The sequence below is a fragment of the Manacus vitellinus genome, unplaced genomic scaffold (assembly GCF_001715985.3).
Source record: "Manacus vitellinus isolate BGI_N305 unplaced genomic scaffold, ASM171598v3 scaffold_6_pilon, whole genome shotgun sequence".
NCBI lineage: Eukaryota > Metazoa > Chordata > Aves > Passeriformes > Pipridae > Manacus > Manacus vitellinus.
The window spans coordinates 4,786,941-4,813,700 of NW_021940750.1; the positions used below are offsets into that span (position 1 = coordinate 4,786,941).

The 26,760-nt window shown below is 38.1% G+C and overlaps 1 protein-coding gene across 1 annotated transcript; it reads left to right on the forward strand.

Moving 5' to 3' along the window:
* The first annotated feature begins 14,697 nt into the window (after positions 1 to 14,697).
* On the forward strand, positions 14,698 to 25,608 carry LOC103760712 (carbohydrate sulfotransferase 9). Its single transcript, XM_029964255.1, has 4 exons — positions 14,698 to 15,090; positions 21,043 to 21,153; positions 24,035 to 24,182; positions 24,606 to 25,608. Exons 3-4 carry the CDS (start codon positions 24,089 to 24,091, stop codon positions 25,454 to 25,456), a joined length of 945 nt encoding a protein of 314 aa, XP_029820115.1. The 5' UTR covers positions 14,698 to 15,090; positions 21,043 to 21,153; positions 24,035 to 24,088; the 3' UTR covers positions 25,457 to 25,608.
* Positions 25,609 to 26,760: the final 1,152 nt, after the last annotated feature.

Below are 26,760 nucleotides of genomic sequence, written 5' to 3' on the forward strand. Positions count from 1 at the left end.
TGAAGACTGTTGTGTTTCATATGTGTTCTCTTCTTCAAGCCTAATAACTTCAGCTTTTGCATTTCATTATCAAAGGTCAGAGTCTTTGAATGTCTAATCATTTTTACCTCTCTTCTGAGCCCTGTTAGGTTTGACGGTGTCTTTCCTGAAGCACTGTGTCCAAAATTGAACTAAACATAGGAGAATCTCAGCAAATCCTGCCTTTATTTTTCTTTGGAAAATAGCTTAAGGTTCTGTTTTCAGAACTTCTCTCAATTTTCAGCCCCGACAAGGATAAGCAACTTGTTACTCCAAACCTTGCAGTCCAGGAGCATGATATCAGGTTCTCATTATTATAATGCGAACCCTTCAGTGTATTTCCTAATAATGTAACACTACAATCTCCTCTCAGTGCTGGTTGGTTTGTGTTGCAGTTGCCAAATGAAACTATTCTGCAGCTGAATGCAACTCCCTTAGCCCATCTAGACAGAGGAAATTGAGTCTAGAAAAAACCAGAACTGTAACATCCAACTTTCCCCAATATCAAAGTTAACACTGCAGAGCAAGAACTGGTCTTACTATTCCAGAGAAAGTATCATAAAATTTCTGTGTATTAGACTCAGTGTACAGCATATTTCCAGAAGGAAGGCCCACAGACTGAACTCATCCAGAAAAAAAAACCCTGAGGAAAAAACTGCTTCTTAGATTGACCAACTCTGAAATTTAATCAAACATTCTTGCTTCATCATTCTCCTAGTAGAAATGTCCAGCAATTACTGAGTAATATGAACAGTTCAGTGGAACAGTGCCTTTTCCTGGGCATGCAACATGGCACCTGTAATCAAGGGAAACTAAATAGAGTTCCATGTGGATGTGAATGTCTTTCATGTACACCAGAAAGATCTGTGAAAGAAACAGTAAAATATTTGTGCCAAAGATGACCAACCCCATATGGGAATCATAGACCACTGTGTGTTCTTTCACTGCTTCAATGAATAGTCTTGAGAAACATGATAAAAGAATCCACAGAGTGAAATACAATAATGTGAAACATGCCTTACTTTTCAACTAAACTGCATTTCAACTATACTACATTTTGAACAAAGGTAAAGTATTAAATTATTGCAAGACTACTCTGACAAAGTTTAAATGATCTCAGCATACATTGGTAGATTTTAGTGGAATTTAATAAGTAATCTGTGTGCTCCTACTTAACTTAAGAGTCAGCAGTCAGAAGATTCTTGATTATGAAAATAATTCAGGGTCTCATTAATTACCCAGAGTGCTCTTTCAACTGAGAGCCCATAGGGAAACATTTCTGTATTGTGTTGCTAGTTTCTGAGATAATTGTATCTCCAGTTTCTCATGTTTTATTTAGCTTATTTTTTCAATTTGAAATTACTGACTACTAAATCTCAGAATTTAGACAGTAGAATAAAAACAGTAAAGATGTCTCTGCAGAAAGTCTTTCTTTAATTAGTAGGACATTCCTAGTGCCATGTCCACAAGAGAAAGAGCAAAGAAATAAAAATTAGGTGCAATATTTCATTTAGAAATGTCAAAGTATAACTGAACTATATGAAAAACAGTTGGCGAACACATACATACTCATAAATATGTACATGTAGTTAAAAATTAACAGAAAATGTATAGGGGCAAATTTCTTTCTCCCTAATTGCAAGTAGACATGGAAAATTCGTAATCCTTGAAACAAAGTTATAGAACAAAGGTTTTACTGAATATCCCAATGTGGAGGCTTACAGTTCTTATCTTTACAGAAAAATATATAAAATAGGGATTTGACGAAGTTGGCTTAGCCTATAAAGATTTAATCAAGAGCTTCTTGAAACTCATAATTCTTTGTCTTTTTCTAAAACAAACTGTAATGTAAGAGTGAGCTTACCTGATGCTTTCTGCTACATGTTTGGCACTGTTTCTTGCTCTGCCTGCTTGTTGGCTACTCTAAAATGTATGTCTTCTTTCAGGAATGAGGTTTTGGATACATAACTTAAACTCAGGAAAATTCCTCTAATGCAATGGCATTAAGAATATCCTGGAGGAGCCTTAAATATAATAGATTGTTATTTAACTAGAAAGAGTTTATCAAATGGGTGCTGGAGAGTATATATTAGGAACTGTGTACATGATCATGATATAAATATCCATAAATGCAGAAACAGAAATTAGATGTGAATTTCTGATATTCAAGGGAAGCTTTTGTTCAGGATATAATTTTACTCAGCTTGCTATATCTAGGCTTGAACAAGATGCTTATACATCTACATGCAAATTGGTACATACAGTTTATGTGTAGCTAAGCAAGCAAAACATTTCACAAAAGTTCTTTTGAAAATCTGTGACCTTCATTGTATCCATGGATTACTGATGTTATTTTAGCCTCTGCCAGCACACAGCAAAGGAGAAAATAGGCCACAGAGATTGCAATTGCCTCATATGCAGAGGATTCATTCTGCCACAGAAAGGAAACACTAGTTAAGAAATTTTTAGCTACACCTGCTAAAGCTGGAGTCTTTAGTGCTGCTCATCTGTTAGTACTTGAATATATGCAATGCTTTAAGATCCTCAGATCTATCTACCCTGTTGTACCCCTCTCCTGAGACTTTAAAGAAAAATGCCCTTTGTTCCACTTTGGAAACATATTAATATATTTTAGCCTACATCAAAGAAGACTAAATCCAAATTCCATGTAGGGAGAAATATCCCTAATCGGTCAAGTGCATGTGCCAATTCCTTTACTGTGTGTACACTGGGAATGGAAGAAGTTTGGTTATAGGGATATTACCCCTAAGAAAATTTATCACTCAGTTAATCAACATATCAAATAGTTTTGAAGATCAATAAAGAAGAAAATCAGCAATTAAAGCATCATGATTATACTAATAGTTCCAATGAGAAGAAAGAATGCATTATTTTTCTTTTTAAGCCAGCTAAAACACTCCAAGTGTTCGAGTATGAGTCTGGTGAATGCAGGCATTTTGCCCACATCGAAAATAAAGTTATATTGAATTTTCTTTGAACACCTATAGTAATGTCAAGACTTTGGAGAGTGATTTGACTTTTTTTTTTTTTTAATGAATGGAAACAGCTCACTTTGATCAAATAAGCCTTTGAAAAACTGCAGTTTGCTTATTGGCATACAGATCCTAGCATACAAATTCTTTCAGTGCTTGTGGGGAATGGGCCATGCTCAATCTACTGCAGCTCTGGATTACTGCAGATCATGCATTTTACAGGACTTTCAATTACTCTTCTAGCAGATTTTGTACCCATATTAAAGAAGGACCAGGAGTGGCCGTAAAGCTGATCCAGGGAACAACAGGGTTATTAGTCTGACCCAACAGTGTGCAAAGTTTTAGAACAGATTTTAAAGGAAAGAAATAATTAAGGCAGGACAATAAAATGGAACATACATTTTTCCAAAGGTAGATCATGCTGTACTGATCCGATACCTTTGATAAAAAAAGTGATCCAGTTAAGAGAAATGCTATTGATTTAATTTGCTTCAACTTCAGGAGAAAGTTGAGTTCTGTGTCAGTTTGAAAATCTTGCATCTAAGGGAGCTGCACTTCTGATGAACACAGCAAGAACATATGGGGTCTTCAGAGCACAGACAAATGACTGATGTGATCGAAATGTAGGATTGAAAGATGTACAGTAAATGTAATATGACAGACTTCTGAATATAGTGGTTACAGCAAGGTGAGGCTGCAGTTATTAAGGTCTGAGAAGAACACTACTAATTACTGATGTGTGAAGGGCAAAAATCTAATTGTGAATTTTTGGTTTTTTGAGCCATATTAACAGAGGGACTGTGGAGGTTTCTATGCATATTCTCTTTTCCTTTTTATGTTCATTATTGAATATTGCTTTTTCGCATGTAGCAAGTTTATGTTACTTTTCCCCTTTCCCCCTTCAGGAGAGAAAACATGTCTCATCCAAACTCACATCACAGCATCAACTTTTTTTAAGTTTTGTGTGTGTGTTTAGTTTGTTTCTTTGAATGTTTGATTGGTTGGTTTAGCTTTGGGTTTTTTAAGACTATTGAAGGAATTTGATTATAAAATACCCAAAACAGACCTTATTTTGTGTTGGTTATTTAAATAATCAAATTTAAATAGTTTGAATTATGGAAAAGCCAGCTGGCATATCTACCATCCAGAGCTTAACAGAGTTTATGCCAAGAATGCAGACCAATCCTGCTATCTGCTTCCAGAGGTCTTGCTGGTCTTTTATTAGGTAACCCTATCACTTCAGCTATTTGCCTCGACACTCAAGCATATCAGTAACATATATGGGTATTATTGTAATTTTATTTCTTACATGGAAAATCTTAACCTCAGGTCAAGTGCTGAAGATCACCCTGTTTGACTGTGACCAAGATTTTTCCTTGCCAAATGTTTGTCTGAGACACACCTACACTTCAAAATTTATCTGCAGGAGATTTAAATATGTATCGCTCATTTTCATTAGTTTACTTGGGACAAATAATACAATGGTTTGTGTGTAACTGATATTATTATGCTGCTGAACAATCACGTGAGTATGTATGTTAATGTTTATCCACGTATGGAGGTAAAGGGTATACAGATACTCCTACTTTTAAAGTGGTACAACTTTTTTCACTGTAAGAATTTCTTACTTGTAATCTTTCCTAAATTTAGTTGTTGAGATTGAAAATGTTCGATTTCCAGTTGTTACTTTTCACAATTAAAACTAAGTTTATGTGATATTTCCAAAGCAAGATCAGTGTATTATATTGTAGGTCACTGTTTTAGAAAATAGAGGATGAAGAGTGTAATAACTAATGCCTGCTACAAACCCTCATATGACAAGAGAGCATGAATCCATCCCTTTAGGCTCCTGTGTGTTATATTCTGGGAAAATACTGCATTTCAAACACTTAATGAAACTGAATGTTCTCTCTGTGATACTGCTATATGCTCTTTCCTGGTATCAGCTGCAGTACTTCGGTTTTTACTTTATGGATGATATGGAAGATTGAGGAGTGTCATAAGAATAACCAAAATATCTGATATGTGTTTATGTTCAGTACATTTCAAAGTCACCGGCTGCCCTTGGCTTTCTCTTATTCCTGTCTTTGTTCTCCTTTGTAGACCAAAGTTTGATGGTGGAAGCCTGTTCAGTCTTCTGGAGAAATGTTTAACAAGATTCTGGGTCTGGTGACTGAGTTTTGTCAAAATCAAGCTGGGAAACAGGTGGAAATTTTTATTAGGAAAACTTGAATGGTGGTGAGTTAAGACAGAAGAACAGATTCATTATCATTAAAAACATTTTAATCCAGGTTGGGTGATTTTTGGAGAAGTGTGTTTTAGCACAAATCTTTGTCATTAGTTTCAAACAGTGACTAAATCAGACATGAATTCTGCAAGAGACTAGCTTGGACAACCAGAGTCCCTTGTCCCATTACATCTAGGAATGTTTTTCCCAAACTAAAGCTCTCAGTAGTTTCACTAAGAAGCTCTCATACACCTGTGATGTGAACCAGAAGGGGATCAATATTTTTCTGATCATGTGACTTCATGAAAATACATCCATATTTGTGTGCTGTATATCTCTCTAGAAAAGTCTTTTTAATAAGGGAAATTTTCAGCTGTAGTCTTCGAGAACTGTGTGTATGGCAAGCAGGATTTTCCAACTTTGCAGGAGCCATGGGGCATAATACAGGGCAACACAATTGAAAACATGGGCACTTTTTTCCTTTGCTATACCTTCTCCTTTTCCCACCACAGGTAGAAGTGGAAGAAAATTTAAAAAAAAAAAAAAGCTCTACCAAAAAGTTTTTTAAAATACTGAGATTGAAAGATTCTTTTCAGTTTGCACCATGTTATTCTGTAACAATATTAGTATTTGCTGATCTTCTTACATCTGCAAACATAAGCATGTTAACCACCTTTCTGTGATCTGCTTATTCATTTCCTGTACTGTAAATATATTACCACATGCTTTAATAAAAATATGAGAGTAATAAAAATATGAGAGAAAGAAAACCCTCCTTATTTCTCTAATACTAAGGTCACTTACCTTGATATGTTGAAGGCTTCTGCTCCCTAATAATGAGCAAATTCCAACAAGATTAGTTTTTTTATCAGCAGTACTCCTTTGTAATAGGCCTCCTGGGTGGGGATTGTGTTTCTGTTATACATGCAAACAAGAACAGTGATATTCTGATTCTTCTCTAGGTATTGGTCTCTTAAAAACAGTCATAACTGAAAATTATTACCAGTATATCATACTTTTCTCACAGTTGTTTTCATTTAACTTCTAAAGTTATGTGGATAATGTATAACTGAAGTATTTGTGGTTTTACAACCACTGATAAGGTCTTGCTCTGCCTCAGGGTACAGTACAAAAAATTTTCTGCAAATTATTCAATCTTATAATCTTATTAAATTGTGATTGGCTAATAAAGTCAGTAAAGTCCATTATTTACCAGAGTATTAATAAGTCACAGACAACAAACTGGGGAGCAACTTCCAGTGAGCTTCTGTGGGTTTTCTTCCTTTTTGTTTAAATGCAGAGTAGGTAACATAGTGCTATTCCTGCAGTAGAGCACAGAATCAGCAACTTTATCAAGAAAACCACTTGCACTTCTGTGTATCTTAGTGGAAAACATACCACTTCTAGGTTTTACAGAAATTGAAGAAATCAGACTCATGCTGTGGACTTGGTTCTTAGAGTGTTGCTCTTCTCTTTGGATAGGTGAGTACTAGTGATATACATCTTCAGGCAGTTACCGTGGTCTAGTGACACAGACTGATTTTCATCTCCCAAACTAAACACCCAGCTTTATTGCAGACTGCAGAGTCTCACTTTTGAGGTACAAATGAGAGTGTGAAATGAAATAAAAGACAAGCCTAGGCAGAGCTGCTGATGCAGAACTACAGGGAGCTACCGCATCCCAAATTAGACCTATAACTTTCATGAATTTAGGTTGCTGTTAGAGTCAGCAGGTAATGGGTCAGGCTCAAAGTCCAGCTTATCTCCTTCAGTCCCCTTCCTGCTCACGACAAAGGTGCAGTCAAAGTACACAGGATGCTATGCATAAGATAGGCCCATTTTCTTTTTACATATTTGTTAGAGTTGGACAGCTTTTTTTGTAAAATCATAGAAGGGCATGGGTTGGAAGGGACCTTAGAGATCATCTAGTTCCAACTGCCCTGCCATGGGTAGGGACACCTTCCACCAGATCAGGTTGCTCAAAACCCCATCCAACCTGGTCTTGAACATGTCCAGGGATGGGACATCCATGGCTTTTTTGGGCAACCTGTTCCAGTGTCTCACCACCCTCATCATAAAAAGTGGCTTCCTTACATCTAGTCTAAATATACCCTCTTTAGTTTAAATGTACCCTCTTTAGTCTAAATATACCGTCGTTCACTTTAAAGCCATTGCCCCTAGTCCTATCACTACAGGCCCTATTAAAGAATTTGTCCCTATCTTTCTTATAAGCCCCCTTTAGGTACTGGAAGGTCACACTAGGTCTCCTCGGAGCCTTCTCTTCTCCGGGCCAAACAACTCCAAATCTCTCAGCCTGTCTTCACAGGAGAGGTGCTCCAGCTCTCTGGTCATCTTCGTGACCCTCCTCTGGACTTGCTTCAACAGGTTCATGTCCTTTCTGTGTTGGGGTCTCCAGAGTTGGATACAGTACCGTAGGTGTAGGTGGGGCCTCACCAGAGCAGAGCAGAGGGGAAGAATCCCCTCCCTCAACCTGTTGGCCACGCTGCTTTTGATGCAGCCCAGGACATGATTGGCTCTTTGGGCTGTGAGCGCACATTGCCGGCTCATGTCCAGCTTCTTATCCAACAACACCCCCAAATCATCCTCAGGGATGCTCTCAGTTATTCTCTGCCCAGCCTGTATTTGCGGTTGGGATTGCTGTAAACTAGTGCAGGACCTTACAGTTCGCCTTGTGAACTTCGTGACATTTTCATGGGCCTGTCTTTCAAGTCTGTCAAGTCCCTTTGGATGACAGGGGCTCTAGGCATCTCCTTGGCAGGGGATATTTCATAATAACATCATTGAGCTGCAAGAGAATTAAGGACAGATATTGGAAAAAGATTTCCAAATGCATACTATTAAGGTATTTAATTCCTTTTCCCGTCTTCTTCAGTCATTCTACCAATGTCAACATCAGGATGAATCCAATGCTTGCACTCTGATACTCTCTGAACACTTCCCATGTGTATTTTTGGCCATCCTTGAGTCACCAATGGCGCCCAAACAGGCTAGAAGCAAAATGATTGCATATCACTCCAGAATAGGTAGAAATTAATGTATTTGACATCAGTATCTGAAACAACTCAGACAGATTTCTGTGAGCTTTGAATCAGACCCTTTTTGAAGTAGAGAGTTAGAGGTTGCATAGTGCAGGGATAGGAAAATATGTAAAATCAAAGAAAATGTTAAAATGAAGGTAAAGTATTTTCTCCCATTTTTTCTGGGGTCTAATATTTCTGAGAAAACAATTCAAACTCACTTGCTGAAGAAAGACCACGATGTGTCATGCTGTACATATAGTATTCAAGGATACACCTTCTTTTTATTTGAGCTAAGGCATTAAGTAAACAGAAAGCAAACTTCAGCCAGAGTTGTGCAAAGCTGTATCCAGACAGGAAGCTTCAGAGGCAGACAACGTTGTAGAGGTACTTTTTTTTTATCTATTCCTTTTAGAATATTAGTATGATTTTTTCTTTAATCTTCTAGGTGTTTTGCTAGCAAATCAAAGCTTTTGTATTTTCTATTTTTGTTTTAAAAGATATTGAGTTCTGACTTTAGTGATGCCAAGGGCAACTGGCTTTCCAACTGATTTCTTCAAATGCAGAAATTATTTTGCAATTGTTAATGTTTTGATGTGGTTTGTTAGTTTTTTTTATTATATTGCCTTTTGCAGGGAAAAAAATAATAAATGCACAGAATTTAAGTTAGATATCCAGTGACTAAGCCCTATTACCTGGGAAATGTTATGTGTAGTTATCAGTGTAAAGGAGGTGCATAAATCACATAAAAAGCTAAATATTTTCTAGGCAATAGATTTAAAGTAGTAATTTAAAGAAGAAATGTTGGTGTTTTTCATAGACTAGTTTGAACTTCATGGGATATTACCTTCTACATTTTCTGTATTTTTTTCTGTCTGCTTCAATTAAAAGCCAGAACACAATCTTATTTAATGTCTTAAGCTTCTTCTTTGATATGTAAGACTCTTAGCTGCAAAATCCTAGAAAAACCTCTTAAGGCACAAGAATTTTTGCCCTTTCAAACTTCTGAAAGTTTTTATCTACCAATGTGATGTATTAACCTATTTTTATACTAGTGCAAGGACTCTTATTCATGAAAGCATACAGAAAATACAAAAGTGCACATGAGTTTCTTTTACTATCATTTAATTTTTGAGATTACTTCCAGAATATTCTTTCCTTTTGCATTCTCATGTGTCAGAACCTAAAGCTGCTTGGGAAACCTTTCCACACTAAAACTTCTGAGCACTTTTACCTGTAGGATGAGTTCTCCTACACTATTTTGGAAGCAGTAAGCTGCCTCTGTTTTTCAGTTCTTTCAGCATTTGAATGAGCAATGTCAATTGACAATACAAATTAATTACTAGCTTCTACTTCTATTTCACACTCTGCTTTAATATTTTTTTAAATTTTTACCTTTTGAAAGTTACTAATAGTTCTAAATTTGAACCAAAGAATATTGAAATGAAGGATCACCTTGGCTTTTTTTTTAACCTTCAGGTTTCACATGTACTAGGAGTGCTTCATTAGTTAGATATTCTTGTGAACAATATTGACAGATTTTCTGAGTAAGCACCTAAAGGTAAAACAGAGGCATGCTTTATACATTTAGTCATCCCTGTGTTCTGTGGACAAAGCAAGAGATAGGTGCCAAGAGATAAGTGCCATTGAATTGGGACTGTACAAAGTGCTTCTGCCATGCTCCTTTTCATTCCTATAGACGTTCCTCATTCTGCTGTGCCTTGGTCACAGCTGGTCTTATGTAGGGTTAGTTATGTTTGTACAGTCCGTATCATGGTTATACAACATGATAACATGTTCTGTTTCTTAAATAACTGTTAAAAGGGCTGTTAAATAACTGTTAAAAGCCATTTTTTGTTTGTATTACTATATGCAGGCTGAAGCAGGATCTGTGGGGGGAAAAAAATCAGTGAAGAGTCAGTAATTTAAAAAGTGATAATCTTTCCAGAGGATATCATTACAGGGCTTCATGCATATGTACTTTTCCAAGGCTACATTAGTTATCCTAAATCCAGATGCTGCTATTGCTTCTTTTCTTTTTGGAAGAGTAGAAAGTGTGAGAAAACTGAAGTTTATCTTTCTTATTACTTAGTTTTAGATACTGTCGCTACTAATTAACATGGTTTAAATTAATATCTCTCATCTTTGAAGCCTTACAAGAATATAATAATGTCCAACATTGGTATTCACTGGCAATATAGTCCCATGTCCCAGAAACATGCAGTAATGCATTAGTACAATAAACATCCCTCTATGATATTTTCTTTCAGCTGGTCATTCGTATGATACGGTTCTTTTGCCAAGAATGTCTGTACATTGACAAAATTGGATCTTTGGTGGAAGACAGACAAAAGGGATTTAGTCTTTTCTAGTGAGTAAGGATACTTTATTAAATTCATATGATATTGAAATTTGATTAATACAAAGAAAAAGCACATGAAAAACTTCTGAAATGAAACAACCATACTAAAAAATATGTCTCCATATTTTCTGCCTGCATCTCATTTCACTCAGTTGAGTGCTCTTTCATCTCTCGTCATAATAAGTGCCCCCTGAGGCAAATGAGCTGTGTGTCCTATTACCAGTTTGTGGAGTAGCTCACCAGAAGGGCAGCCTTCAGCAGATAGGAAGACTTCTCTAGCAGACTCCATAGGAATCCTGAGGAAAGAACACATTTCTGACATTTGAAAGAGCAGCGTGTGACCATCAAATATATCAGATGCACTGTCTCTGGAAGATAGCAGTCCTTTTGCCAAAACTCTTCACATTTCTTTTGAGACTTAATGGGATTTACACTAGAAAAGACTGACATAGTGCCAACCTGGACTGTACTAAGCCCTGTAGTGGCTTCATTGGTTCTGAGTCACTATATTGAAACAACAGTCTGGCTTTGTATAACTTAGCATGAAAACTTCAATAAATGTAATTTCTCTAGGTAGGTAAGTTGAGGCTTCTAAATTATACAACAAGATGAAACATAGACTTACAGGAAAGGAGACTGGAAAAGACCCCAAGACCTAATCTTGTACGTTCTGAAGCTCCAAGGGAGAATCACCTGTATCTCAGAAATGAAAAAGTATCTAATTGTCTTCATTGTTAATAAGATTTTTCTTAATATATAATATAACCTTCAGTGTCATAGTTTGAACCATCACTTTATCCACTACATATAAAAAATGTAATCCCTCCTTACCTCTTCACAGGTAACTTATGTAGATGATTATTTGCATGTATTCAGTTGTCCTTCTGTTCTTTAGACTGAGCAACCCAATTCTTTCAATGTTTTTTCTTGTTTGGTTGGGCTTTTTTCCCCCAAACAACTGAACATTTTCTCTGCTCTTCTCTGGACTCTTTCCAGCTGGTCTGCCTTCTCTTGGAACAGTTTTGCTTGAACAGGACATAGTGCTACTGGTTGCTGTGCTAGACAGAAATATAATAGGAGGCATTCCTTAATGTATCGTACAAGCAAAACTGTTTATGTTCCTAATATGCAGTTTGCATTCTTGTACATATATGATGTAACTATTCTCATTCATGAATAACTTCTGACTGACTGCTACCCCTTTACCCCTTCTTGGCAGAATGACCGCCACATTTTTATGAACTATTATTCCCCCTTAGAATCTCACACTTGTAAATATAAGTGCAATGTGATGTGTTTTCTCCTACAGATAATTTATTGTATTTGTCAAGAGCATTCTGAATTTAATATATCATGCAACGAGTTAACTTCCACATGGACTTATTGTTATCTACAAGGTTGAAGGATTGTTGCTTTATCCAAGTCATTACTGACCTTAGACAGTACTTGGCCCAAAACAGATCCAGCTAGAATCTCACTGATTATGTTTTTTTGAGTTTGATAGTGAATGATTAAAAAGTAATCTTAGTCTGTGGTTTTGGTGTTGGTTTTGCTTGGTTGGTCGGTTTCGGTTTCGGTTTCCTTTTTTTTTTCTCCCCAGGTAGCTTTGCACTCTTCCAGAAGTAGCTTCACTTTAATTTACTTTTGAAAATGTTATGAGTCATTATTAAAATGTCAATAACATTGTTAAAATTAAATCATATTTGACCTGCTGCTTCTCTCTTTGTAAGACTTGTTACCCTGTTACAGAAATTAATAGCAAACATGCCAAAAAAAATAAGTGATATAACTTTTTTAACTATCTCCAACCTCTTACGAATACTTGATATTTTCATTTATTCCAGTATTTTCCAGAACTGGTCTCTTCCTCATTTCTTGACTTTTTTAAGGTGAGCACTGCGTTCTCCTCTTCACACATTTCTCACACAACTTGTGAGAGTTTTCGGACACAGCTAACAGATCTGAGCTTGTTTCTCTCTATTCTCAAGGTATCTTAATATGCACTTCTCATTGTGTATGGAGCTCATTTCACCTTTTTAGCTGCCTATGAAATAGCCATCTATATCTGTACAGGGGAGTAAGCTCCTATTTCAGTCAAGAGAGACAGTGCACCAACTAGAGCGTTCTTCTGGAGAGAGACTGTAGAGGTATACTTGAGGATGAGGTGAACTGCATTATCTTCAAATTATTTTCAGTTCTGTTCTTTCCCCTTTTAGATAGATTCTTTCTTACTGAGTTTACTTATTAGTCATGTAATTACAGTTCACCCTTTTCTGAAGAGTTATGGAAAACTGCAGCCTTCTGCAAGTGAACTATCACCAGGTTTTTCTTTTCCTGACAGATTTGTTTTCTTGCTATCTCTTATATTCATGGGGTTTTTGCAGTTAAATTTGTGCTTTATCCTTCATGACTTTGTTTCAGCATCTTGTGCTATTTTTTTCATACTTGTCCTTAGGAGTTTGACCTGGTTTCCACTTTCTGTACATTTCTTTCTTGTGTTTCAGGTCATTGAAGACAAGTGTTCCTTAGTGAAGTTGATCTCTGATTATACTTCCTATCCTCCTACTGTGTGGAATTGTTTGTGTTTGTACCCTAAAATAATTTCTTTAAGGAACTGCCAACTCTACTGAATTCCTTCTGCTTTAGCCATTTTTCCCATGAGAACTTACCTTCCAGTTCCCAGGGTTTATTAGAGCCTTCCTGTATAGAGTCCATTGGGTTTGAATTGATCTTGCCTCTTGTTTTTCATCTATAAAAATAGTATATATTATCACAGCTACCCTCAACCAAATTACCTTTGCCCTTATATTCCCGACCATCCTCTTTCTTGGTTGCTTAGCAAGGCAGCCTCTTGGCAGGCTGCTCTTGAAGCACTTGGCAGGCTCTAACAGCTGCTGTAGACCGTACGCAGGGAGTGGTTAAATGCTGCTCATTATACCTAGAGAGACACAGCACATTGCTTTGTAATGTGCAACTGGAGATGCTCACCTAAACACTCACAGGAAAACACTGGCAACTTTTACTTGGGCATTTAATCAAAACACAGACAAATACTACGTGTAGAGTGTTTCAGATGCTCTCCTGTGAAAGCATCTGTGCCCAGCCTTGAAATTCAGGTAAGGAGAAGACAAAACCTTTCCCCTATTTCCTTTGCAGACCTACACATAAAATTGAAATAATGTGTCTCTCTGGACTGATCTTTCTTTGTCTGAATCTTTATTTCCTATTTACCATCACTCAGAGGGATGGGAAAATCTCCACTGAGGGTGTCTGATTGGTGAGTAAAATTGGATTGTTAGTACCTTTTCATGTCACTGTGATTTTCTAAGTGTAGGCAAATCTCTGCAAAGAGAGATTTCTTTGTCAGAGTTGATTGTTGGGAAGATTTTTTATTTATATACTTAGAAATTTCATAAAATCTTTCAAGAAATAAGCTGAGACATTGTTTAGCTTTTGAAATCACACCATGATGAAATCAATCTATAGAGGATTTTTTGGCAGTCTTACTCATTGCAATAGCTTTCATCAGTAAAGAAGTTGATGCTACAAGGATTCTGGTGCCTGAAATGAAGTGGCAAAGGCTTTCATTCACTTTCTGGTTTTGTTAAGGGTGATATGCATCTTGACTCTTCTAATTTCCATACAGTTTGCAGCTATATAGGATTTTGTCATATTTCAAGCATTTCAGCAGAAATTTTTCAGGTTAGATATCTGCCTCAGGATATTTTTGAAAACCTTTGAGCAAAAATAGTTTATAGATTTTTATACAGGGAATCTGTGCTCTTTTTTCTCATCTTAACTGGTTCCAGTGACCTTTCTTCTAAGAAGTTCAGGTACATTACAGGCTTTGAAATAAGCATTTGAAAAATGAGGTTAGGAGGCTTCCTCCTGTACATTCTCAGTGAAACCTCTGCTGGACTGAGAGTAAACCATCCTTTTTAAACAGCAAGGCATACATGAGCAAGACATTTGAGGGAAAATTGTTGAGGATCACTGGCAAACTAGATTCAGAGAACAAAATCAGCAGGAAGAAACTGTGCCTTGACGAGCAGTGTGAAAATTGATGTGGGAGGGAAAGAAAAGAAAAATGTGTCAGTTTAGTTTGGGAGATACCAAAATAGCTATAGGACCTGAAATGCAGAGCCTGGAACTAGCTGAGTAGAGAAGTGAGAGCGAGAAGCAGTGGGGCCGCGTGGGAAGCTTGGAAGTAGAAGGAGAGACAGTTCTGATGAGCCGGACTCGGAAGTGTGGTTGGCGTAGGGGGCTGTGAGGCTGACTGAGGAGACTGAGGGAGGAGTCTGGCAGTGGGAGCCAGCAAGGAGCTGGCTTGTGCATGAAGAAGACGGAACAGCAGAATCAGGGTGAGATCTAATGGGTGTTTGGGAAGCTGGAAAATGGGATTTGCTGGGCAAGCTGCCTGGGGATGATATGAGGAAGGCTTTTGGAAGTGAGGTGAGGATTTGCTGGAGACTGTGTTAAAATTTTGCCTGAGAAGTGGAAGCAGGGACTGGGGAAGAAGGGGTCACAGCTGAGATGGGCTAAGGGAAAAGCTCTGGTGCAAATATATGTTCAGCAGGAGTGAAAAAGTGTTGGAGTGCTCCTGGGCTGAGGAGTGCAAGGAGGTGGAATTGAGGGTAACAGGAGTGGAAGATTCTGGGCAGTCCCTGCTGATGGTGGGAGCAGGGAAGGCAAGGACAAGCTGTGCTAGGGACCATTGTCCTTCAGTGTCAGGAATGGCATCCTACATCTTGCTGTTTTGTTGCTGCTAGCAGGTAAGACTGGGTCTTGTCACTGTTGATGCTGGCTTTGTTCAGAAGATAGCAACCTGCTGCCACTATCAGTTATTCTGTTAGAGTGGATATCATAAGGTTGGTCAAGGGAGCTGAATGATTCACCACTAACAATGATTTTTGTGCATGTTGTTATGATACCACATGAATACATTTTTCAGTAGCTTTGTAACACTAGGTTTTTAAAGAAACAAGATGCTCCATGCAATCTGACACAGTTCACAGGATGACTATGCTCTTGAGACGCTCAAGGTCTGTGCAGTAGGATCCCCACTATATACAACAGATGAGGGAAGGTGTGCAATGAATCAGGCAAGAAGTTTTAGGATGAGTCTTTGTGTTCTTTGTGTGCTGTAACAATCCCATGTGGGGCACCCACAGAGACTCACTGACTATCCATTCTCCATTTTTTGGGTACTTCAACAGGCTCTGGAAACAGGCTCAGATTTGCAGATCTTTTGAGCATTTCTGTCTGTAACTGCATCATCAAGACTACTTTGAGCTTACAGTGTATTGTAACGTCAAATACTCTTAAATGTCAGGTCTTTAGTTTCAAGACTGTTTTGCCAAAAGCCAGCAGATACTTCATTTTATGCTCTATGATTTAGCTCACCGCTTTAATCCTACCGTCTCCAAACTTCTTAATGTTTGATACTGCATGTGCCATAGCATGATGTAAAAACATGTTTCATAAAAACATGTTTCCTAAAAACAGACTTTAAACATAACACTTCTGCTGAAGAGCTTGCCCTGTAATACAGTGGAGAGCAAAAAGGAAAGGAAAAATAGGCCTAGGTTCATGTAGGAAGAGAGAAGAAGGTATACAAACAGTTTGTCAGTAAGTGTCAGGATGTTTCAGGCAAAGAGGTTATTTCTGTAAAAGAGCAGACACCAAATCACTGGAATAAGGGCTTGCACCTGATTCCTACAAAGGAGTCTTTGGAGGAGTATAAAAAAGGAAGAGCAAAGGGGGAATGAGAGTAAAGGTATGGTTTTGGACAAAAACATTGTTGGATTGTGAAAATTAGGTTCAAAATCTGGACTAGAATGACAGAAAAAGCTGGAGGAAATAGGACCAAAAAGGAAAATAATTTAAGCAGAAACATTTTGTAATCACTGGAGTGTAAAAAGAGAAAGAGTGATCATAGCTGTCATCAGTTATTGTTGAGGGGTACTAGTGGAAAGGATACAAGGATATGAGGTGAACAGCAGCTGGGAGGTTGCCTGGGGGCTGTGTGCTAAGCAGCCAGGACTGTTACATGACAGTTGAAGCTTTGCTATTTGGTGTGCAATGGTAGGAATGAATGAATCAAGTTTACACAGGGAGGTGAAAAGCAGGAGGGGACAAAGAGGATCTAGGGCTGAAACAAGGTGGGTAGACTTGAATCAGAAGTAAAACACTGCTATTACTGACAGTAACTGAGAAGAGAAATGTCAGAGGGTACAGTAAGACATATGAAAAGGCAGAGAATTAGTTATATACATGAGAAAAGCAGAAGGATTTTGTAAGGCCCACCTCTCATGAAACAAGCCTGGAAGGAAATTATTCGTTGCTACTGTGGCTGTGGGCAGTGTGCATCATTCTAAACTTTTCTTCCCTACTCCTTTTTCTTCCTTTCTTCCTCCTTTCCAAGTCTTTGAGGGTCATCTAGATTCCCTAAAAGAAAGTGGTGACGTTTGCTGTCCTATGATTGGTTTTGCAGTGATTTAATTGGCAGTTGATACATGCATGGGATTCTGAATTAAGTTTTAGATAAAAAAGCCTCACAGCCCATTACCAGATGTCAGACCCCAAAATCACTAACAGGGCGCTGCCCAGTCCCCTGGGGCTGTCCCTACCCTGCCCACAGCCCATGGCCCCATGTCAGCCTCCTGAGGCCATCAGTCCCTGCCCAAGCTATGCTGCAGCAGGACTGGTCTCCAGCTTCCCAGGGCCCAGCTGGGTCTCTGCACTGAACCTGTCCATATTTAGGAAATCAAAAATCCTTGACCTTTCTGACTACAGATACAGGAAGAAAAAGAGAGACAAGTTTGATCACATAGTAAGGATTGGGTTCCAGTGTATGAATGACTGCAGTGTATATAATCTCATTCCTCTTTAAATGACTGTGGTAATTTATTGGATAATTTGCATATTCCTTTGTATACTTATTTCTTTGAATTTATTCTTCTCCACCTTCACTTCACTGTATTATACTTTGTGTCTTTTTCAGTCCGAATCTCAACCTCCCTTTTCCACAATGTTTTCAGAGCCAGCTACACAGCCTTTCTATTTCCCTTGGCCCCAACTCTGCCACTTTTCTTCTGGTTGCTGCTTCCTGTCTCTCTCTGGGAGCTTTTCTGTCAGACTTGGTGCTGCCTTTTCCCTTTTTTTCTCCTCACTTTGGTTCTTTTCATACCCAAATTGACTCTTCCTTTCTCTTGCTCCTTTGTGGGCTGGTTGGTAACAGTTTTAGTACACTGGCATCCTAACTGGTGTTGGCATCCCTGAAAAGGAAGATTTTAAGGAGTGATTTTAGGTGGAAAATGTAGTAGTTCTATAGGTGCTTCATAAACTTTGTCCAAAATGCAAGGGCAGCAGAGGAGAAAGTAGGGGCTATTTGTTTGTTAACAGGGACTAATGGTAGCAGGAACTAGCAGTAAGACTGATGAGAAGGTAAAGTTGAGCTTTTAACACTGCATGAGAAATTGTAGATAAAGAAAAATCTTGGAAGGCAAGACGAGGAGATGATATGGAATGAAATAGAGAAGAAGCTAAAAGACAGGCATAAGACGTGGTGTAATGAGAATAACAAGCAGATTAATGATGACAATGAGGAAGGTAGCACTATAGTTGCTGAGACCAGAAAGAAATCTGATGCAGTAATGGAGGGCTGAGATGACCACTGCAGAGAACAAGAGTTTTAGCTTGTGCCCTGTAATGGAAATTGTGACTTTGTACCCACCTCCGTGCTCTAAGTGTGCTATTCTATAGGAAACTTTTGTCAATCTTTTACTCAGTAGCCCCCAGCCAAGCTCATATGTTGTTTAAGCTTGCATCTTTTCTCACCTAACAACTTTTAGCCTTTACTGCAAATGAGATGATGTCAGACCCTGTCTCTTGCTGACGAAATGTTGATAAGGGTTCTTCTAACTCTTGGCTGTCTGCAACCTGCTTGAGGTTCCTAATCCATTAGTGATTTTCCGCTTCATGGACCAAACCAGCCTGGCTGCTAAGTTTCTGGGGTCTTCCTCCCTCCTATCTATCCATCACAAATTGTACAGAAACAAGGGCGATGCAGACTTGGTTGAGCAAGGGTCTTGCTCTTGTAATTCACCCTGATGCAACAGCACACTCAGAACTGCATCCAGCAGAGCTTGTTTTTCCTGTTCATTTTATATTATGGCTGTTCCTGGGGGGTTTCTACACGTCATCCCCTCCTCACCTTCTATGTACCCATGTACATATCAGTATGTATGTGTTTGCAATCGTCTTTTTGAAGGGATTAACAGGGCTTAAGTACAGAATGGGGCTCAGCAACTGAGAATGTTATCTATTTCCAGAGGTTTTCCCTGCCTTCCACTGAGTTGCCCTACTGGTACCTTTTTTTACTTCTGGCTTCAAATGTATCAGGAACATAAATAAGTATTGTTGTAATTTCATTCTTTTAATCTGAGAAGTCCCACTTATCATCAAGTAGGGTGCAGAGGATCACCCCACATGCTCAGCTCTGACCAAGGTCTGTCTGTGAAAAATTAGCTTGAGACACACCTTTGTAAATTTATCACCCGGAGATTTTAAATCCTTATCAACCAACTTAGTTAGTTTACTTTGAGCAAATAATATGCCAGTGTAACTGATATTTATGGTTCTGAACTACACATGCTTGTGTATATATATGTACACACACATGTGTGCATATGTTTCTGTACTTGGGTAATAGGGGCCATACATTAAGATTTAATAATATTCAATACTTCCAGCTATAATACTTCTTATCATTTATAAAAGTATCAAAATATTGTTTTTTCAGTCTGCTTTTTTTATTTAATATTTCTTTAAATACTGCAGATTTTTCAATTGCAATGGTTCAGCAGTTCCAGGAGAAGGATTAGAGAATGCTGTATTATGAATCTTTGTTTCAGCAGGTCAAGGACAGAACAAAGTATCAGGGATACCTGTTCAAGGCAATGCAGTCTATTCTTTGTTGCCTGTTCTAGGAATAAATCTTTATGACAGAAGGAAGAACTTCAATCTGAGTGTGAAGTGCTAGGTTGTGTACTTACATGACTTCATAATTAAATAACTTTATCATTTACCACTTTTGGACTGTCTAAATATTTCCTAATTGAGAGTACTAAAGGTGCTATATCAGGCCTTGTTTTGATCAGGGGAAAAGGAACCCATTCCAAAGCCAAAGCTGGTGGTTGGATAAATGTGAGTGGTTGTGATGTAGCTACAAATGGTCAAACAGTTAAAGTCCAGCCCGGTAACAAATGTGTGGGATTATTGCAGAAGTTCTGATATCACAAATGTAAATCAAGTATGAGCCAAATGAACCAAGAGAAAGCAATGTAACAGAAAAAAATATCCAGTAACTGCAGCACATGACAATTTTGTGAGGCCCCTGGAAAAGTACAATCTCCTCATTGAGACAGAGAGCTCTTCTGAGTCAAACCGTCTAGCCTGACATACAGGGGATATGCGAGTAGGTTGCTAGCCACTCCTCCATACCCAGTGTAGCATATAGAAAAGGGAGATGTCGAAAGTAATTAAAAGCAGAGATTTGTCAGAAATGTCTTGAAGTAAACAGAAAGATGGAAAGAATATTTTATGGTCAGCAAACTTGAGAACAAAGATACGAACAACAGGATACAAATTTTTTGGTTTTATCACAAGGAGTGTGTATATTAGGAAGATAAGAATCTTAACAATGGAATAGTAGAGGGAGATGGTAGAATTATCAGCAGTGCAAAGAAAACTGGAATTCAGGCTTCAGGCCTTTTTCCCTATCTTGCACATGCATGAGAATATTGGCATTTCCTTCTTCAATAATCCACACCCACCCACCCAACTATGTGTAACAAGAACAAAGCAGATTAATGCCTTATATTTAGTTTTTAGTATTTTTTCCTCTGGGGTTATGTTAGTTCCAAAGAGACAGTTAGACAAAGTCTCCTTGTTTTGTTACTTTTCACTAGAAGAGGTTTCTGTTGGTTTTTTTTTAAGTCTTATTATACTGTCTTTGTATTTTGCCTATGGAAGCCCATACTGCTGCCCTTTGGTTACAGCAGAATTAGTCTATGTAGTATGGAGTTGTTATGTTAATAGATTCACCACTCCTTGACTTAGGAATGCCTTGAAGTTACCTAAAATCACACTTAATTCAAGGTAGGATGAGGTAAAATGCAAATAGAAATATTAACTCATTACATCTAAGATAGCAAACACAACTAAAAGCATCTTGAAAAGACAATAGATCGAAGGAATAGTTCATCTGATTTACTGACACTGACACCTACTGACAAAAGTGCTTTTTGTTTTGGATTTTTTTCCCTCCTTTTAAATTTCCATGTGACTTGTCCCTCTTCTGACAAAATGGCTCTCAGAGTTTTCTTTCCTCCTATTCCTCAGGTTTCTCTTAGGTGATTTTCGTCATTGGAAACCTTGCATTACTCAGAACTCCATACTGGGTTCTCCCATCAGAAAACGTCTTCTGAAGAAGCCTTCGGACTTCATCGTAAGGTAGCTTTACTGAATTGGCATGCTCATCTCACTTGTTGAGGGCAGTGTTAGCTCTTACCACCAGCCTGCACTTTGAAGTTTTCTAAGGAGTCCAGACAGACTTCACCTGTCATCTCGAAGCTCATTCTAGCCATCCTTACGGTCTGACCATACTGAATGAAGGTAAAGATTCTCTTGTTTCCACAAATAAACATAAGTCTTAGAAGAGGAGTTTAACCAACTCTGTGGTGGGTTGACCTTGGCTGGATGCCAGGTGCCCACCCAGCCACTCTATCACTCCCCTTTCCAGCCAGACAGGGGAGAGAGTAAGGTGGAAAACAACTTTTGGGTTGGGATAAGGCAGTTTATTTAAAGCAAAAACAAAGCAGAAGCTTGCTTGCACAAAAGCAAAGCAAAGCAAAAGATAGCAGAGTTTATTCTCTACTGCCCATGAGCAGTGATGTCCAGCCACTCCTGAGCAGCAGGGCTTCAGCACACGTGACAGTTCCTCCGCAGGCAGCCACTGGAGACAATGAATGCCTGCCTTCCTGCTCCTTGCCTCAGCTTTTATATCTGAGGTCACACACTATGGAATATCCCTTTGTTCAGTTTGGGTCAGCTGGCCTACTTGGGTCCCCTCCCAGGATCTTGCCCTTGATTGAGGAAGGAATGTTACAGTGCTGGTGCTGTGCTCAGCAGTAGCCAGAACACCAGCGTGTTATCAACACCCTTCTAGCTACCAAAGCAAAGCACAGCACTGTGAGGGCTACTGTGGGGAAATGAACTCCAGCTCAGCCAGACCCAATACAATCTCCTAAATGGGTTCTTTCCCCCAAGAAAGTAAGTCTCTCCTATTTCCCTCTTGTGACTCATTAACATGTTTCAACATGAAATATGTCTTATAGCAGACCTTATATTCCCTACCGGTAGTGTAATTAACAAATACATATGATACAAGTATCTAATTAGGGAAAAATTAATCCAGTTCATTTTCTGACTCCTGAGACAGGTATGATAACAATTACTTCTCTGAGGTGATAGCATTTAAAGTGAATGAAACCCAATCTCATCTAAGCATACTCTAACAAGGAGTCCCTATACCGAATTATGTAGTGTCATATTTGTTTTAATTGCTACAGTGTGAAATTGTGTCTTTAAAACGCTTCTGAAAAAGAACAAAAAGGAAACACTCAATCTTGGACCTCATGAGATCAATGAACAATCTGACTGACTTTGGTTTTGTAAACAGCCCCTGATGCATTAGGACTCAATGGATCTCACTGTGAAGTGAGAATTGATGTGCAGTGAAGAAAAGGTTAAAGGAAGATCTTCCCATAATTTTTCTTGTAGCCCTTACCATGGTCTTATGCAGCCAGGAAAATGAAACAATATTGGCTAAGTGCCATTATGTGTAAGAATACTGCATTAATTTGAATAAGTATTGTAACAGTTTAATGTAAATACAAATACATTTTTAATATAGAGATAATGAACATTCATCCCCCTCCATTCCTCAGGTCATGCCTACACTAAGAGAGATTTAGTTATCAGTAATGCTGTTAACTGTAGAAGTCTGCAGATATTCTGGTATAGATGTGTGTTATGATCACCTGTCAGCCCTGAAACGAAGAAGCCTTGTGTGTAAGTACAATTTCAGCAATTTAAGTAGTGTTGACTCTACTGCTGTCTGAGAACGTACAGGAATCCAGTTGCCATTATGACAGCTAGGGTTTATGTACATCCACACATTGGTGGCACACAAATAACTTCCAAAATGATCCTATTGTATCTTGTAAAAACGTTACAAATATGAAATTCGAAAAAAAATTAAGTTGCATCCTCGAGAAATCCAAGCAAAGATGTTTTTATTGCCAGCAGGTTCAGGGTGAAAAATTTAAAAGCAGAAAATGAAAACAGTGTTGCTTGACTTTTTTTGATGGTGAAGACTCTATGGGACAGAAAGAGAATGTCACGTTTGCCAGCAGTTATTGCTTTGCACTTAATTTTGCAACTTCAAATACAAACACACTAATGAAGAGCTTTCTACTGGGGGAAACGGAGTAAGATTGCACAGAGGACTTAGTCTCTATCCATTAAGTGCAAGGAAACAGAATAAGTGATCACGGGAGAGGGAATATGTCATATTGGACTGCCTTTGCCTTCTCTCCTTTTATCTGTGAACACAGAAAAACACCTTTTCTGTAGTTTTCTCTGCTGCTTCTCTATGTTTCCTGTCATATGAACCATTTTGGGGCTCTTATGCTGCAGCAGCAATGGCAGCAAACACATATATGATGCACTGTCTTTGGAGAAAGGGAATGGGAGAATTCATCCATTGTTAGTTGTTAGGATTCTCTGGAGGAATAGGGACGAGTTTCTCCTGCAGTGATTATTGATTTATTTGTACAAAGTGGAAAGCTTCAGGGCAATAGATGGAAAGAAACTCATTCTGAAGGTGTTGTAGGTTTTGCAGATATGCCTGTCACAGGTTATAGAGAACTTTGTATTCCCAGATTCTAAAGGTTATAAAAAAGTATGACTCTGTAATCCTAAATGAAGATATTGTTACCCAATGTGAAAGAATAGAGAGTCTGCTTGGCAGCTTTAAACAACAGCTTTAAAAGAGAAGAAGGGAGAAGTATTTGCTCATAAACATGTCATTGTTCTGAGAAAGGGGTGAATTGTGGAATATTATGAAATAGCCATATTATTTGTCTGTTTGATTTAACAGTATAATTATGGTGAGTTTCTTCCATAAGAGAATTTTTACTTATTAACAAAGCCTATTTTTATAAGGCTTGAAAGGTCTTTCTGCTATCATAAATCTGTAAGAGAATTACATGTTATCTTTGTCATATCAGTCACATGAAGTCTAACTTGTATCATCTTTCCTTGTTGACAGAAAGACAGATTTCCACTTTAGAGATCACGTCATACTCCTTCTTGTGAAAATAATATGAACCAGAAAGTGATAGTTTTCCTTCTCCCAAATTTTATATTTGGGATATTTCTTTTTGGATTTTTCTGTAAGAGACAAAAAACCCTAACAGGTGAGTAAAGAAATTATCAACAATAAGACCTCATGTTTTATAGAACGAGAGACACCTTTGCCAAATGTGTTAGAAAGTAACTATGGAGCCTAAGTGATAAACAATACTATGAAAACATCCAAGGCCCTGTCACTGCGATAGCTATCTTAGCAACAAAAACATCATGTTAGAGCATCAGACTTGCTTAGACTAATAGTGCTAACATGCTGAAAGTTTTCATTTTAATAAACTTTTCACTAAGTAGCGTAGTTTATTGCATGTTTGCCATGGGGAGACCAGTGACAGTAAACAAAAAATTGGTTTTAGCATCTTCATTAGTTTCTGTAAGCAGGGTGATAGATTCAGTGCTATGATTATCACAAATAAAGAGACTCAAACAAGCATATTTCACTGAAATGGTTTAAATTTCTTCCTTGATTGCAGGTGCTTTTCCCAATCCTGCTGAAAATTGGGTGGCGATTCAAAATGGTCGCAAAAGCACACTGGCTTCTGTCTGCCTGAAGAACAACCTTAATAAATTAAAAAGTAAATTGGATTCTCATGTTGCAAACCAGCTCTTTGTGGAGCACAAGCATAAATTTATCTACTGTGAGGTGCCCAAGGTAGGCTGCTCCAACTGGAAGAGAACTATTTTTCTTCTCCAAGCAGACTTGAATGCAGAAGCTTCTGAAATTGAGCACGACCACATCCACCAAACATCACTGATCAAAAAGTTGGTGTCTTATCCTCCTGCCATACAAAAGGAATTTCTAAACAATTACACCAAAGTGATGTTCACCAGACATCCCTTGGAACGGCTGGTTTCAGCTTATAGAGACAAACTTCTGCATTCTGAGCCGTTCTACAGTATCACTGTTGCTAACGAGATTAGGGCAATGTTCAGGAAAAACAAAAATTCCCCTGAAAAAGTGAGTTTCCAGGAGTTTGTCAACTTCATTATAGCAAAACCACCAAATACTCTTGACATTCACTGGAAACCAATGTTTCTGCTCTGTGATCCTTGCAACATTCACTATGATATTCTGGGTAAGTATGAAACTCTTGCATTAGACTCTGAGCATGTTCTGAAGGTCATTGGAGCACCAGAGAGCCTGCAGTATCCCAGCTTGAAGAGATATGGGTCCGAGAAACGAACTAATGGTGATATCACCTTGGAGTATCTCAGACAATTGACCTCAGAACAAATTGAGAAGATCAAAAAATTGTATCAAATGGATTTTTTTTTGTTCAACTATACTATGAAATATGAGGATTATTTTTCCCTGAATGACTAATGTAGGTTAAACAAAGAACAGTTTCCTTTGTACAAAAATGGGCTGAACTTGTCCTCGCAAGTGCTTGATAGGTGGGTTGGTGACTGACTGCTGCTGAGATTTTCCTGAAATTTGTAGATACGGTTTATCATTCTAAACACTCTTATAAAAAACCCTGCCACGATCTCTTGTACCATATAGTACTTTACCTATGAAATTATTGTCTTCCTGTTGATCATTAGTGGCATACATCTGATTTGTGAAAACTGTTTATAAATGATAGTTTTTGGTCCATTGGTAAGAGACATGGGAAGGATGAAGAATGTTGTTTTTCACAATGAATATTTTAGAACACCATTTTTATATAAATTATTTTTTTATTAGAAAAAAGACATAAGAAGTAATAAATAATCTGCTTGAGAGTCAAACCACTCTTTGTCTGCAAGAGGCTTAATCATGAATCCTGTAAAAAAGGAGCAAATAACTTCAGATACTTGAAGCTGCATTACACAGAATCTAATACCTGATTATCTTCCCCTCTAGCAATGCTCTCATCACAGCCTACCAGCCTCATCCCTCAAGCAGCACAGTTGTCAGCAGTCGAGACAAAGTTTCCATCATAGCTCTTAAAAATTTTCTTATGAGCAGATCTGGTGTTCATGGTGACTTTACAAAATCTTTCCACCACTTTTGTGAGCATTATGGTCTGATTTTAGACGGAAAGTATGAAAAATGCACCTTTTTTAAAAAAAGAAATAGTGATACCTTGTAAACTGTACAAATGGGGTGGTGCAGGATCTAAAATCTCAGTGGAAAGGTGACTCTTATTTAATTCTCCAAGAGCACTTACCACACAGTCAAGTGACTGCCCAGTCAGCACAGTGGGGACAATGTCTGGGCCTTCCTATTTGTGCCTGTTGGAGCCCATGAGCCCTTGGAACTTACCTGAGTATGGCGCTTAGGCAGAGCTGGGTAACCTTGGATAATGCGCTTGTTCTACCTGTTCCTTTCTCACTTCACAGGAGAATGAGCGCAAATAAATTGTGGAATTGTGGTGAGGGGAACAATGAAACATGAGAGAAGCAACTCAAGCCATTAACCACTTCTTATATTCCTAGGTGACTTTCATTTTAGATCACTGAGAAGTCTATGACTGCTACTATATTAAGCATGAGATTTGTCCCTTTTTGTTTTAAATCTATTGCCTAGTCACATTCAAAGTTACTTTGTGGCCATGTTAATTGTAACAAGTTTTACAAACTAATTGTGACTATTAGTACCACCTTTAGGGGATGTCAGTCTCTCAGGAGCTAACCTGAAAATCT